Source organism: Chiloscyllium plagiosum, chromosome 2 (genome assembly GCF_004010195.1).
Source record: "Chiloscyllium plagiosum isolate BGI_BamShark_2017 chromosome 2, ASM401019v2, whole genome shotgun sequence".
In the NCBI taxonomy this organism is placed as follows: domain Eukaryota; kingdom Metazoa; phylum Chordata; class Chondrichthyes; order Orectolobiformes; family Hemiscylliidae; genus Chiloscyllium; species Chiloscyllium plagiosum.
Genome location: NC_057711.1, coordinates 64648034 through 64664561, shown reverse-complemented (window position 1 = coordinate 64664561; position 16528 = coordinate 64648034). Strand labels below are relative to the sequence as shown.

The 16528-nt window shown below is 43.7% G+C and overlaps 1 protein-coding gene across 2 annotated transcripts in view; it reads right to left on the bottom strand.

Annotated features, from left to right (window-relative positions):
- The window catches only part of LOC122560501 (aminopeptidase Q-like), a 157776-nt gene extending 144563 nt beyond the window's left edge, over nt 1–13213 (bottom strand). For both annotated transcript variants that reach the window (XM_043711168.1, XM_043711175.1), the window contains exon 1: nt 12513–13213. In XM_043711168.1, the coding sequence (XP_043567103.1) occupies nt 12513–13135 (623 nt within the window). In that variant the 5' untranslated portion in view covers nt 13136–13213. The remainder of the gene's footprint in view (nt 1–12512) is intronic.
- Nucleotides 13214–16528: the final 3315 nt, after the last annotated feature.

The window sequence follows — 16528 nt, the reverse complement described above, 5'->3', positions numbered from 1 at the left end:
AAATTGGAAGCCTTCAGAGTTGAGATAATGAGAGTACAGAGACAGTATATTCCTGTTAGGGTGAAAGGAAAGGCTGATAGGTATAGGGAATGGTGGATGACTAAAGAAATTGAGGGTTTGGTTCAGAAAAAGAAAGAAGCATATGTCAGGTATAGTCAGGATAGATCGAGTGTATCCTTATAAGAATATAAAGGCAGTAGGAGTATACTTAAGGGGGAAATTAGTAGGACAAAAAGGGGACATGAAATAGCTTTGGTAAATAGATTTAAGGAGAATCTAAAGGGCTTTTACAAATACATTAAGGACAAAAGAGTAACTCGGGAGAGAATAGGTTCCCTCAAAGATCAGCAAGGCAGCCTTTGTGTGGAGTTGCAGGAGACTGGGGAGATACTAAATGAGTACTTTGCACCAGTGTTTACTGTGGAAAAGGACATGGACTGTTGGGAAATCGATGGTAACATTTTGAAAAATGTCCATATTACAGAGGAGGAAATGCTGGACATTATGAACCACATAAAAGTGGATAAATCATCAGGACCTGATCAGGTGTACTCTACAATGCTGTGAGAAGAAGTGATTGCTGGACCTCTATCATCGATAGTCACAGGTGAGGTGCTGGAATACTGCAGGTTGATTAATGTGGTGCCACTACTTAAGAAAGGTGGTAAGGACAAGCCAGGGAACTATGGACTGATGAACCTGATGTTGGTGGTGGGCAAATTGTTGGATGGAATCCTGAGGGACAGGATGTACATGGATTTGGAAAGGCAAGGACTGACTAGGGATAGTCAACATGGCTTTGTGCATGGGAAATCATGTCTCACAAACTTGACTGAGTTGTTTGAAGAATTAACAAAGAGGATTGATGAGGGCAGTGTGGTGGACGTGATCTATATGGACTTCAGTAAGTCGTTTGACAAGGATCCTCATGGGAGACTGATTAACAAGGTTAAATCTCATGGCATACAGGGAGAGCTAGCCATTTATATACAGGACTGGCTCAAAGGTAGAAGACAGAGAGTGTTAGTGGAGGGTTGCTTTTCAGACTGGAGGCCTGTGAGCAGTGGAGTGCCATAAGAATTGGTGCTGGGCCCTCTACTTTTCGTCATTTACATAAATGATTTGGATGTGAGCATAAGAAGTACAGTTAGTAAGTTTGCAAATGACACCAAAATTGGAGGTGTAGTGGATAGCGAAGAGGGTTACCTCAGATTACAACAGGATCTGGACCAGATGGGCCAATGGGCTGAGGAGTGGCAGATGGAGTTTAATTCAGATAAATGCAAGGTGCTGCATTTTGGGAAAGCAAATCTTAGCAGGACTTATACACTTAATGGTAAGGTCCTAGGGAGTGTTACTGAACAAAGGGACCTTGGAGTGCAGGTTCATTGCTCCTTGAAAGTGGAGTCGCAGGTAGATAGGATAGTGAAGGTGGTGTTTGGTATGCTTTCCTTTATTTGTCAGAGTATTGAGTACAGGAGTTGGGAGGTCATGTTGTGGCTGTACAGGACATTGGTTAGGCCACTGTTGGAATATTGCGTGCAATTCTGGTCTCCTTCCTATCGGAAGGATGTTGTGAAACTTGAAAAGGGTTCAGAAAAGATTTACAAAGATGTTGCAAGGGTTGGAGGATCTGAGCTATCGGGAGAGCTGAATAGGCTGGAGCTGTGTTCTCTGGGTCATCGGAGGCTGAGGGGTGACCTTATAGAGATTCTAAAAATCATGAGGGGCATGGATAGGATAAATGACAAGATCTTTTCCTTGGGTTCAGGGAATCCAGAGCAAGAGAGCATAGGTTTAGAGTGAGAGGGGAAAGATATAAAAGAAGCCTAAGGGGTAACTTTTTCATGCAGAGGGTGGTATGTGCATGGAATGAGCTGCCAGAGGAAGTGGTGGAGGCTGGTACAATTGCAACATTTAAAAGGCATCTGGATGGGTATATGAATAGGAAGAATTTGAGGGATTGGGGCAGGTGCTGGCAGGTGGGCGTAGTTTGGATTGGGATATCTATTTGGCATAGACAAGTTGAACCGAAGTGTCTGTTTCCGCTCTGTACATCTCTGTGGCTCTATGACTCTATCTGAAGAGGACCAGAATGATCCTACATGGATATGGAAAGTGCTAGAAAATCAGCTATGTGTAAAAGTCAATTTCAGAAGTCTTTGCTTAGGATGGATGTTTGACCGGCAATAGTTATCGAAATCAATAGCTCACTATGATAGTAGATTTCATAACAACAGTCGCACATGTGAGTTTTCAGAGACTGTACTATCAGAGCAGATAATAGAGGTGATCATTGTCTCAGCACCTATTGAAGCATTCCAAAAGAACTCTTGGGAAAAAAAGAATATTCACAGCATTAATTCACTGCTACCTGATGACAGAAACCACAAATTCAGTGCAGACTACAATAGCAGCTGAAAGCACCCAGTGCAGCTAACAGTATCACCAATAGGTCACAAAAAGTAAGCCAATGATAAGTTTGGTTTACGGACCACAAAGATGTTGTGCATTTCAAGATCTATGCAAGACACGCAGTAGAAAATAGCACTGAACTCACCTCTGCAGGAAATCTGGCTCCAAAGACACAGCCTAAAGTCACAACAGGACACAATCAAACAGATGACTGGTGAAGCTGTACGGAAATGGCAGTAACTCGTGGGTCAGTGAACAGCATAAAAGTACTCTGATACACAAAGTTCACAGCAAGACACGTCTGAGATGAGATCCAGAATGGAACAATTTCCAATCAGGGGTGAACAGGCATTCCATATTGTACCCACACAGTGTGTTACATTCACCAAGTCAAGCAATTCGAACCTTTATCCACAATCAAGCAATGCCGCATTCCCAAAGAAAACTTGTAAACACAGACTCAAAACCAAGACAGCAGAGCTAATGCAAATATCCTAACAGTCTGCATTCCGAAATAGATGTAACTGAATTGTTGGAAGTCAATAGTACAACTGACACTGATAAATTAACAATACAATGGGTTGCCTTCCCTTGCAGCAATGGAAATTCATCATGGAACCCACAAACATTTTACCTGCAAGAAAGAAGTGCAGCACCAGTGTCAGAACTACGAACATGTACATATCTCAACATTCTGACTATCCCTGAGATCACCAAGTTACCTAAGATAGCAGCTGAGACTAAGAATACTCAAATTAAGTCTGTCCAAGTTTTGCAACAGTCATACTTGGATAGATTCAACATCAGTGGAGATTTCAGAGGTGATACCATATTACACTTCAGAGAAGATACAGTTTTAGCAAGCCTACTTTCCAAAATGTGTATTACTCACAGGCAATAAAAGTCTAAGCGCGAGCTGGATGAGATGGGATGTAATGGCATCATGAACATTGTCCCACATACTGGTGTGGTTCATGTATGTGCACACTAAATAAGAGATAGTAGAATTATGATTTATGTTTAAATCTGAGAAATCTAAACCTGTACTCAAATGGATTCTCACCCAAGATTCTAACAATAGTGGAGTTTAATCCCAATTTCAAGCTGGATTTCAAAATTGGACATTGATTGGTACACTTAGAGTTATGGAGTCAAAGAGATGTACAGCACGGAAATAGACCCTTTGGTCCAACTTGTGCATGCCGACCAGATATCCCAAACTAATCCAGTCCCATTTGCCAGCATTTGGCCCGTATTCCTTTAAACCCTTCATATTCATATACCAAACCAGTTGCCTTTTTAATGTTGTAATTGCATCAGCCTCCACCACTTCCTCTGGCAGCTCATTCCATGCACGCACCACCCTGTGCGTGAAAAAGTTGCCCCTTTCGTCCTTTTAAAAATTTTCCCTCTTACTCTAAACTGTGCTATCTAGTTCTGAACTCTCCTACCCAGGGAAAAGATCTTGTCTATTTATCCTATCCATGCCCCTCATGATTTTATAAACTTCTATAAGGTCACCCCTCAACCTCCAACGCTCCAGGGAAAACAGCGCCAGCCTATTCAGCCTCTTCCAAACCTCAAATTCTCTAACCCTGACAACATCCCTGTAAATCTTTTCAGAACTCTTTCAAGTTTCACAACATCCTTCTGATTGGAGAGAGACCACAACGGCACACAAAATTCCAAAAGTGGTCTAGTCAATATCCTGTACAACTGCAACATGACCTCCCAACTCCTCGATGCTCTCACCAATAAAGGAAAGCATACCAAATGCCTTCTTCACTATCCTATCCACCTGTGACTCCACTCTCAAAGAACTACGAATCTGCACTCCAAGGTTTCTTTGTTCAGCAATGCTCCCTAAGACCTTACCGTGATGTGGAGGAGCCAGTGTTGGACTGGGTTGGACAAAGTTCTGTGTCTTGTGGTCCTGCTCCACAACCACCTGATGAAGGAGCAGCGCTCTGAAAGCTAGTGCTTCTAAATAAACCTGTTGGACTATAATCTGGTGTAGTGTGATTTTTAACAAGGACCTTACCACTATGTGTATATCTCCTGCCCTGATTTGCCTTTCCAAAGTGCAGCACTTCACATTTATCTAAATGCAGCACTTCATCTGCCACTCCTCGGCCTATTGGCCCATCTGATCAAGATCCCATTGTACACTGAGGTAAACTTCTTGCTGTCCACTACACCTCCAATTTTGGTGTCATCTGCAAACTTACAAACTATACCTCCGGTGTTCACATCCAAATCATTTATATAAATGACAAAAAACAGTGGACCCAGCATTGATGCTTGTGACACTCCACTGATCACAGGACTTCAGTCCATAAAGCAACTCTCCACCACCACCCTCTGTCTACTACTTTCGAGCCAGTTCTGTATCCAAATAGCTAGTTCTCCCTGTAATCCATGTGACCCAACCTTGCTAATCAGTCTACCATGAGGAACCTTGTCGAACGCCTTACTGAAGTCCATGTAGATCATGTCCACCGCTCTGCCCTCATCAATCCTCTTTCTTACTTCTTCAAAAAACTCAATCAAGTTCATGAGACATGATTTCTCACAAAGATATCTTCAGAACACCATCTGCAAGATATTGCTCCCAAAGACAATCTTTCCATCCATCTGTCAAACCAGACTTGTTTCAGCAGTATATGGGCAGAATTATAGAAAGTATATCTGGATGTATAGTATTGCTTTGATATGGCAATAACAGGCAAAAACAAGGAAGATCATAATCGGAACCTTCACTCACTGTTGTTTGTAGCTCAACACAAAGGATTTATATTCAACAGCAAAAATATCAGATTAAAGTAGGATCAATTGTTTTGTGTCTGTATGTATTCAGGTTGTAAAATCCAGTCCATCTCAGTTAAGTCGAAGATGTAAGATGAATACCTGCCTTCAAAGACAAAGAAGATTGATGGTGATGCCTTGGATTCTTCAATGTTTTGGCACCTTATATTGTGAACTTTTCTGACGAAACACCATCATTGAGAAAGCTCCTAAATAAATATGTCTGTGTGGGTTTCCTCTTAATGCTCTGGTTTCCTCCCATAGTACAAAGAAGTGCAGTTTAGTTTGTTTGGCCATGCTAAATTGCCCATTGTGTCCAGGGATATGCAGGCTAGGTGGATTAGTCATGGGAAATGCGGGGTTATAGGGATATAGGGTGGGAGGTTGGATGTGTGTGGGATGCTCTTAGGAGGGTCAGTGTTAACTGGATGGGCCAAAAGGCCTGTTCCTACACTGTAGGGATTCGATGATGATGAACCTATCTGTGATTAAAGTCCAGCAACATATATTGAAATCTCTCAAACAAATCACATACAGTGGCTTCTGTTCCAAGACTATCTTTGATACACCGAGGATGAATTTTTGACTCCTTTCTCCTTCTTTTGCATGGTAACATCATCTGTCAATTTTATGAAATTTTATAAACAGTAATAAATCTTTTTCTATTGTTTCATCTTCTAATCAGTTTCTATGTGTGAAGTTTTTCAGCACATGGCTGTGGCAAGCAATATGTGAGAAGTCCACCAAAGATTGCCTTGATGTTGGGAGCAACTTATTGCATCTTTTAACTCAATTCTGGCCATTGAGGTGAGATTCTCACCAAGCAACAAAAATTGCCTATTAAGATGGATTTTTTTGTGTTAACCACCTTATTCATTACACAGGTTGTTTTGTTAATATTTAACTGCCTAGTGGGATTTAATTCCACGATTGCTGGAATCTTGTGCGGGCATTCCTTTGAGGAGAGGTTTAAAATTCTCAAATCTAGACATATATGGTAATTGCACCATCTCCTCTTTAGTGCACATATAAATAAACTACACCAATGTATGCAGTAATGCTCAGAACAGTTGATGCTATTACCTTCCATGTCATCCAGCTCGTACTTAAACTTTTCTTGTCTGTGAATGCTATCTTACCAACCACAGTGAGCAAACCAAACACTCCACATAAAAGTCCGAGCAGTTACCCGGTGACTTCAACTAGTTATGAAGAGCCGTCAAGTTAATCACCACATACCAGCGGCTCAGGACATGATCCATGGACACAAGTCACATGCACACGTCCTCCATGGTCACCAACCCCTCAGGATCTTCATGGCACTTCTCCAATTCACTTCAAGGACACTTAAAAAGTGCTTGTATTGAAGAGTGTACTGACAATTAGCATCGAAAGGATGTTGCAAGGACACTTTGTGTGCAGGGACAGGTACCTGGTTCATGGATTGCAACATCTCAGTGCTGTTCACTTGTTCTCTTAGAGCTCACTCACTTAGTAGCTCCTTGTGTGTCCGCAGCATCTATGCCTTGTTTTGTCGTGACATTACTATAAGCGTGTTGGTGATTTAACCGGTGACCAAAGGCGCTCAGTCCTGCCATATTGACGTGTTCTTTTGTATAGACACACTGACAGACTGCTTGTTAGGCGGGATCTGTCCATGTATGGGCTACATCTTTTTGTACAGCACACTGAGATTTCAATCTAACGCCAAACACCGCAGCACATTTGTTCAACCATACAGTCCTTTCAAAAGTGGGAGGGAGCTAGTCCTCAGTCCAGTCAAGGAAGGACCACTATCAGTCAGGTGATCACAGTACCATCAGTCGCTGGCACAGTTCACACACAATCCACGGTCTTGGTTAAGGTCAGGCATCAATTCAAGCCAGTTATGGTCAGATAGTATTTCTAACTACAGTCAGGTGTGGGCAAAAGTCAGTCCTGTAGGGTCATCACAAGCAGTTGGAGGAATTGAATATCCTCAGTTGGGGGGTTGCAAACTCAGCAGTCAGGGGTCTGATCAAACTTGTCTAGAGGCCTCTCATCAAAGTCGGCCAGAGGCCTGTGGCAAATACAGGCCTGAGCATCAATGGGTTGATCTTTGAGCAGTGTGCAAAGAGGGGTTATATGGAGAAAGGGAGAGCTCATTGCTTAAAACAGAAGGAAAAGTGAATCAGGGGTCGGGGTGGAAAGCAGAAGTATGTGATGAGGTCAAGACAAAGATAGTGACAAAGGCAGCACACACTCCTCCAGAAAGTGGTAACGTGGGCCATGTCTCCATCATTCCTTCAGCATCAGCCTCAGCATGTGCACCAACTTGATGAAGGTGCCACACTGGCTGATTGACCAAGACATTATATCAAGAAGGGAGTGTCCGATGTGCTTCAACCCCCTTCACATTCAGATCCACATAAACCAAGAAACTTATCACTGAATTCAGTAGAGCCACTGCAATACTTATAACTGGGGGTCCTGGTTCAGGATTCTCTTTAGGTTAACATGCAGGTTCAGTTGGCAGTTAGGAAGGCAAATGCAATATTAACATTCATTCCAAGAGGGCAAGAGTACAAGAACAGGGCGATACTACTGAGGCTGTATAAGGCTCTGATCAGACTGCTTTTGGATTACTAACAGCAGTTTTGGGCCCTGTATCCAAGGAAGGATCTGCTGACATTGGAAGGGGGCCAGAGGAAGTTTACAAGAATGATCCTGGGATGAAAGATTTGTCATATGAGAAGCACATGAGAATTCTGGGTCTATATTCAATGAAGTTTAGAAGGATGAGGGGAATTCCATTAAAACTTACAGAATAGTGACAGGTCTGGATAGAGTGGTCACGAAGATGATGCCTCCACTAGTAGGAGAGACTAGGTTCCGAGGGCACAGCCTCAGAGTGAGGGCACGATCTTTAGAACTGAGATGAGGAGGAATTTCTTCAGCTAGAACATGGTTAATGAACTCATTGCCGCAGAGGGCTATGGAAGCCAAGTCATTGAGTATATTTAAGACAGAGATAGATAGGTTCTTGATTAGTAAGAGGGTAAAAGGTTACAGAGAAAAGGCAGGAAAGGTGGGTTGAGAAATATTATTGCCATGATCAATTGGCAGAGCAGACTCGATGGGCCAAATGGCCTAGTTCTGTTCATATTTCTAATGATCCTATGACAGATGCCATCTAAAGTGGGCATTTAGGTTGTTTCGATGAGATGCAGCTAAGGCCAGGTAAACTGTGTGGCCTGGTGGTTAAACAGTGATTGAGATAAGAGAATACAGTTGTACGTCTGATGGAATATCCATCAGGTCGGCTATGCACTGTGAATAATGTGGCTGGTGTGTCATTACGTGGCTGGTGAGTGGCAATACTGGATTGCTAAGACTTGTCTGGATGTAGAGCAACACTGGATTGCCAACACTTGTATGAGTGCATAGCTTCCTTTTAAAAATGATGCAAGCACCAGGGATGCCAGTCCTTTGGCAGATATCTAAAGAGGGAATAAGTGGGAATAGCCAGTGGTAAAATGGGGCTAACATCAGGCAGGAGGATACCATATAAGTAGGTAGGTTGGTAATGTGATGAGTTTGGTGAGATACAACAAAGATCTTATTAGACTGCGCAGAGAGAAAGCCCTCGTTAAACTTGACGAAACTGACAGTTAACCAAAAAGAATAAGATTCAGCCCTGCATGTTTTCATGTTCCAAGGTGCATTCATAATAAAACCAATTATCCATTTTCAAGTTTATCACATAACAAGTGGAAATCTCTTTTTACATTTGCAATCTCACACTCCAGCCAAGTGGTTGCACTGATATTACATCAATTTGAAAAAGTTAAATGTCAGACAACACAAGGTTATTGTAAAACAGGTTTATTTGGAAGCACTAGCTTTTGGAGTGCTGCTCCTTCATCAGGTGCTTGTGGAGGTTAAGATCGTGCTCACAGAATTTATAGCCAAAGAGTCCAGTGTCATGGAGATGCGAAACTGGACTCCTTTGGCTATAAATTCTGTGAGCACGATCTTAACCTCCACTAGCACCTGATGAAGGAGCAGCACTCTGAAAGCCATTGCTTCCATATAAACCTGCTAGACCATAGCTTGGTGTTGTGTGATATTTAACTCTGTCCACCCAAGTCCAACACTGGCACCTCCAAATCAGTTTGAAAAGTAATAACTTCATATTATTATGAATAGTGAAAAAGAAAGTAGATAGTGAACACCTCTGGAGAATTCCACAAAACCTGACACCCTCCTATGAAGTACAGTTTTGTTTCTATACTAAAACCAGCTTCCTTCTTTTCTATAAATTGATATTTTGCACATGGGATTTTGTAAAAATTCATTCACGGGACATGAGCATTGTTGGCTGGTGATTTCTGAAATGCACCTTGTGGATTGTGCACACTGCTACTACTGAGCTTCAGTGGAGTGAGTAGATGTTTGTGGATGTCGTGTGAGTCAGGTGGACAGCTTTTTCTTGGATGATGCCAAACTATTTCAGTGTTGTAGGAGCTGCACCCATTCAGGCAAGTGGGGAATATTTCATCACACTCCTGACTTGTGCCTTGTAGATGGTGGATAGGTTTTGGGGAGTCAGGAAATCAGTTACTCGCCGCAGTATTCCTAGCCTCTGACCTGCTGTTGTCACTATTGTGTTTATACAGTGAGTCCAGTTTACTTTCTGGTCTATGGTAACACCCAGGATGTTGATTGTAAGGGATTCAATGATTCTAATGTCATTGAGAGTCAAGGTCCGGTAGATGGTTTGTCTCTTATTGGAAATGGTCAGTGCATGGCTTTTGCTACTTGTCAATTGTTAGCTCAAGACTGCACATTGTCCAGGTCTTGTTGCATTTGAACACAGACTGCTTCAGTATCTGAGGACTGACAAATGGTGCTAACCATTGCAATCATTGGTAAACATCCTCACTTCAGACTTTATGATGGAGGGAAGGTCATTGATGAAACAATTGAATATGGTTGGGCCTAGGACACTACCTTGATGAACTAAGGCAGAGATGTCCTGGAACTGAGATGACTAACCTCCAACAACTGCAACCATCTTCCTAGGTGCCAGTTATGATTCCTACCCTCTGAGAGATTTTTCCCCCGATTCCCATTGAGTCCGATTTTGCTCAGGCTCCTTGACATCACGCTCAGTCAGTTACAGACTTGATTTCAAAGGCTGTCATTTGCACACTCCTGGAATCTTTTTGAAAATCCAAATACTTTCCATCTACAATATACCATTACCCATTAGCTTAGTAGCCTCTTAAAGAGTTCTTCTGAATACTGAAATAAAGCAACTACTCCCAAAGATCTCCACACTCATTAGTTGTGCAATGTTAACATATGCCAATTGTTGTTAAGCATTTCCTTTACATGCACCTTCCACCCCACCAACCTCCGGATACAATGCATCATCCTCCACCATTCCACTACAGTCAGACCCCTGCACCAAAGATATTTCTTCCCTCCCCAGCCCTAACTGCTATTCCCTCCGCGACTCCCTCGTTCGGTCCACACGCCCCCCCACCCCCACCAACCCACCTTCCACTCCCAGTATCTTCCCTTGGCACTGCAAAAGGTGTAAATCCTGTGCCCACACCTCCCCCCACACCTGCATCTAATGCCCCAGGGATCCTTCCACATCTGGCAGAGGTTTTCCTGCACCTCCAAGCACCTCATCTACTGTCTCAGTTGCTCTTGATGTGGTCTCCTCTACACGGGGGAGACAAGATGCCAACTTGTGGAACATTTCAGAGAACATCTCCAGGACACACACCCCCAAAAACCCCACCACTTTAACTTCTACTCTCGCTCCACCAAGAACATGCAAGTCCTCAGCCTCCTCCACTGCCAAATTCTAACCACCTAACACCTGAAGGAAGAACGCCTCATCTTCTGCCTTGGAACCCTCCAACCACACTGGATTAATGTCAATTTCACCAGTTTCCTCATCTCCCCTCCCCCCACCTTATCCCAGAATCAACCCTCCAACATGGCACTGCCTTTTTGATCTATCCCACCTGTCAATCTTCCTTCCCACTTATCTGCTCCAGCCTCCCCTCTGACCTACCACTATCACGTTCCCATCAGTCCATCTACCTCTTGCATTCCCAGTTACCTTCAGCCCAGCATCACCCCCGACCCCTCGCCATTTATCTCTCAGCCCTTTGGGCTGCCACCTCCCCACATTCTTGATGAAGAGCTTATGCTGAAACCTTGACTCCCCCTTCTCCTCGGATACTGCCTGACCGGCTGTGCTTTTCCAGCACAACAGTTTTTGACTCTGATCTCCAGTGCCTGCAGTCCTCACTTTCTCCAAGATACATTTCTTGGTTAATATTACTATGTATCAGCATGTTAGCAAGTGCTAAAACAACCAGGAGAATAAAAACATGCAAAGGTAAAATACGACTAACAGTGAATCAGTCGAAGACGGACGAAGGTTGATCTGAGGGACATCATTCTTTCAATGCAATATCGGAGGACCTCTCTAGATGTCTCTTCACGGTCCCGAAACATCAATCCAGTTCACTGAATCAAAGTTGGATTCACTTTGACTTGCTGTTCTCTTAGCTACTCCCAAACGGCACAGTAACTATTATAACCTGTGTGAAAGCGAATTTCAGAAAGCGAGCTGGGAGTCAAAGATTGAGAGCTTGAGAATTTCCACGTTCCCTTGTTTGTCAGTACATGACTTCAGTTCCTCGGTACAAGATGAAATGACCGAAATCAGCCGCCCTGGCAGCTTTTGCTTGTGAATATATGTTATGAGTAGTTTTGTTGTAAAGATACAGTAAGTGGGTAGCAAGGAAGTTATTGCTGGGTGTCGGCACTGGAGGAGCACATCACAAGTCTAACACAGGGCTGTGCAAGACTGGAAAGAAGCCACTTGAACTATATTAACGTTCAGCATGTAAATCCACAGCAGTGAATGTCAATTTGTACATCGAAATACGTTTTTATATTAAATCTACACTGAGAGAAATCAAATAACCAACCCAATGGATAATTTTAGGAGTCTGTGGGGGAGACTTCAAACACAGCAATAACTTTGTAAGAAACAAATATTGGCCAGAAACGAAGCACATGTACCTTCAATTGGGGGAATGTAACAATCTGTGGGCAGCAGAGATTATTTTGTTTCATTCCTACAGAGAGTGGAATCCCGGGGGAAGGGCACTAATTCAAGAAGAGCCGAACATCGAAAATGTTACTTGAAGGAACCGGAAATATGATTTTATTTCACTCTTAAGCGGGTTTTTCTAAAGTTGGAGTAAGCTGCCACTTACTTTTGGTGCTCCTTTTCCGGGTCGTGAATGATGAAGAGTCCCTGCAGCTTCTCGCCCAGCTTCCCGCTGTAATTGCTTTGGAGAGTGTACTGCTGTCCCGGCACTAACTTCCCATCCAGTTCGATCACCAGGTAGTCGTGGCTAACTTCAAGCCAGACCTCTTGTATGTTGGGAACGGGCCGAGGGTCCAGCTGAGGAGAGTGGGCGCCTGCAGTGAGACTCAAGCCGGAGTAATTGAGGTTTCGGCTGTGAATCAGGAACACCTCGGTCTCCTCTAGACACATTACTGTCACATTAGCCTGGCCGATTAAAAAGTACAGATGGTCCTGGCCGGGTTGCACCTGCTTTGGCCACAGCTCCAGCTGGTAGTGGATGGGCTGCAGGTTGCTCGGTAAACGGGTGTGATTCCATGGTCCCAGGCGCTCAGCTCCCGGCTGCATGGAGCTGCTCTCGCTGGGGGGTTCCCGGGTGGCTGGGGTGACCTCTTGGGTTCTCTCAGCCCTCAGCTTGGCGTAAAGACCGACAAAGACGGTCAAAATCACCAGCAACGCCAAGACGAGGAAAGCGAAAAGCACAGCCGCCTTCTTACTGAGGTAGAAGCCAGAGTTGGACTTTGGCCCCATCTCTGCTCGCCGGGTCCCTGTGACACTTTCCCCTTCCCCTGACTTCCTTCACATGTTAGTGAATACCGTCATGAGAGAAGACTGAACTTGATCCCTCTCTGGGCAACATCCATCTGACTGGGAATCTGCATAGTTTTGGTGAGGTTACGTACAAACGCCCAGTAAAATTGCTTTTTTTTTACCAATGACAGAAAGCGCAGCCTTTTTTTTAAAAAAAACAACTTTCTGCTGTCTCCGAGCGCGGAGCTGATTCTGAAAGTACTCGACTGCACTGTGTGAACAAACGGGCGAATAAGTTATCCACATACAGGAAAAGATAACTGCAGTTGAAAAGAAATTGGTTCACTCTACCATAAAGTGGCTGCGAATTGTAAGGATAAAGATTTAATGTCAAAGGTCCTATTTTGGATCTCTGGTTCCAGCGAACACCTTTGCATAGCCACAGGGGGAGAGCGTGTCAGAGCGGGACATGCGGCTGGACTCAATTTAAAGCTCCAGGCTAACCCCGAGAATATGGTTCAAATTCCAGTGTTACATCTGGTGGCTTTCAAATTCACTTATTGGCTCTGGAATTGAGAGCTACTTGCGGTGATAGTGTGTGAAGCATTCTATAATCATCGAATCCCTGCAAGTGCTGATAGAGGCCATTCGGCCCATTTAGTCCACCCCTATCATCCACCCTATCCGCATTACTCTGCGTTTCTTATGGCTAATCCACCTAGCCTGCAATATCCCTGGACACTATGGACAATTTACCATGGCCAACCCATCAAACCTGCACATCTTCGGACTGTAGGAGAGACACAGGGCGAACGTGCAAACTCCGCAGCCACCCAGGGTTGCAATCAAGCCCACGTCCCTGTGCTGTGAGGTAGCAGTGCAAACCACTGATCTCAGTAAGGATGATGGGGATAGCCCTAATGGGGTTGAAATTGGAGTGCATGATAACTTACAAAGAAGAGCTGAAGCTATGCCCAACTTCTTCCAATTTGTAACAAGAACAGTGTCAGGCGACATAGTATTGCTGTTAAGGAGAGAAGGTGAATTTAAAATCCAGAATTCACGAGATGGTTTGTTACCAGGGAAACTAAAGGTGAAGTTTAAGATAGCAGGGCTATGAGGTTGAACATTTTAAATGCGTGCTGAAAACTGTATTTTTGAAAAATTCTTTGGATAACTGAGATGATTGCCATCCTTGCATGTGTCGAAATACACTGAGTCATAGAGATGAACAGCAAGGAATCAGACCCTTCGGTCCAACTCGTCTGTGCCGACTAGATATCCCAACCCAATCTAATCCCATTTGCCAGCACTTAGCCCATATCCCTCTAAACTCTTCTTATTCATACATCCATTCAGATGCCTTTTAAATGTTGCAATTGTACCAGCCTCCATCACGTCCTCTGGCAGCTCATTCCATACACACAATACCCTCTATGTGAAAAAGTTGTCCCTTAGGTCATTTTTATACCTTTCCCCTCTCACCCTAAACCTATGTCCTCTAGTTCTGGACACCACCACCCCAGGGAAAAGACTTTGTCTATTTATCCTATCCATGACCCTCATGATTTTATAAACATTTATAAGGTCACCCCTCAGTCTCTGACGCTCCAGGGAAAACAGCCCCAGCCTATTCAGCCTCTCCCTGTAGCACAAATCCTCCAACCCTGACAACATCCGTGTAAATCTTTTCTGAACCTTTTCAAGTTTCACAACATCCTTCTGATAGCAAGGCGACAAGAATTGCACGCAATATTCCAAAAGTGGCCTAATCAATGTCCTGGTACAGCTGTGACATGACCTCCCAACTCCTGTACTCAATACTCTGACCAATAAAGGAAAGCATACCAAATGCCTTCTTCACTATCCTATTTATGTGCGACTATACTTTCAAAGAACTATGAACCTGCACTCCAAGGTCTCTTTGTTCAGCAACACTCCCTAGGATCTTACCATTTAGTGTGTAAGTCTTGCTCTGATTTGCTTTTCCAAGATGCAGCAACTTGCATTTATCTAAATTAAACTCCATCTGCCACTTCTCAGCCCATTGGCCTATCTGATCAAGATCCCATTGTACTCTAAGGTAACCCTCTTCGCTGTCTGCTGCACCTCCAATTTTAGTGTCATCTGCAAACTTACTAACTATATCTCCTATGTTCACATCCAAATCATATATTTAAATGACAAAACGTAGTGGACCCAGCACCAATCCTTGTGGCACTCCATTGATCTCAGGCCTCCAATCTGAAAAGCAACCCTCCACCGCCACCCTCTATTTTCTATCTTTGAGCCAGTTCTGTATCCAAATGGCTAGTTCTCCCTGTATTCATTGTGATCTAGGTAAAAACAATGACTGCAGATGCTGGAAACCAGATTCTGGATTAGTGGTGCTGGAAGAGCACAGCGAAGCTCCTTGGATGCTGTCTGAACTGCTGTGCTCTTCCAGCACCACTAATCCAGATTCATTGTGATCTAACCTTGCCAACCAGTCTCCCATGGGGAACCTTGTCAAGCACCTTACTGAAGTCCATATAGATCACGTCCACTGCTCTGCCCTCATCAATTCTCTCTGTTACTTCTTCAAAAAACTCACTCAAGTTTGGGAGACATTATTTCCCATGCATAAAGCCATGTTGACTATCCCTCATCAGTCCTTGCCTTTCCAAATACATGTCCATCCTGTCCGTCAGGATTCTCTCCAACAACTTGCCCACCACTGATGTCAGGCTTACTGGTCTATAGTTCCCTGCCTTTTTATTTTCTTAAACAGTGGCATCATGTCAGCAAACCTCCAGTCTTCTGGCACCTCACCTGTGACTGTCAAAGATACAAGTATCTCAGCAAAAGGTCCAGCAATCACTTTCCCCTTTTCCCACAGAGTTTGAGGGTATACCTGATCAGGTCCTGGTGATTTTACCACCTTTATGCATTTCACAACATCCAGCATCTCCTCCTCTGTGATGTGGGCATTTTTCAAGAGGTCACCATCTACTTTCTCATGTTCTATGTTTTCCATGTCCTTTTCTACAGTAAACAATGATGCAAAATATTCTATTAGTATCTCCCAAGTCTCCTGCGGCTGCCTTGCTGATCTATGAGGGGCCCTATTTTCTCTCTAGTTACCCTTTTATCCTTAATGTATTTTTAAAACCCTTTAGAACCTCCTTAACTCTATTTGCTAAAGCTATCTCATGTCCCATTCTTGCCCTCCTGGTTTCCCTCTTAAGTATACCTTCCTGCCTTTACTCTCTTCTGAGGATACACTCGATCTCTACTGTCTATACCTGACATATGATTCCTTCTTTTTCTTGACCAAAACCTCAAATTCTCTAGTCATCAAGCATTCCCTACACCTACCAGCCTTCCCTTTCACACTAACAGGAATGTACTGTC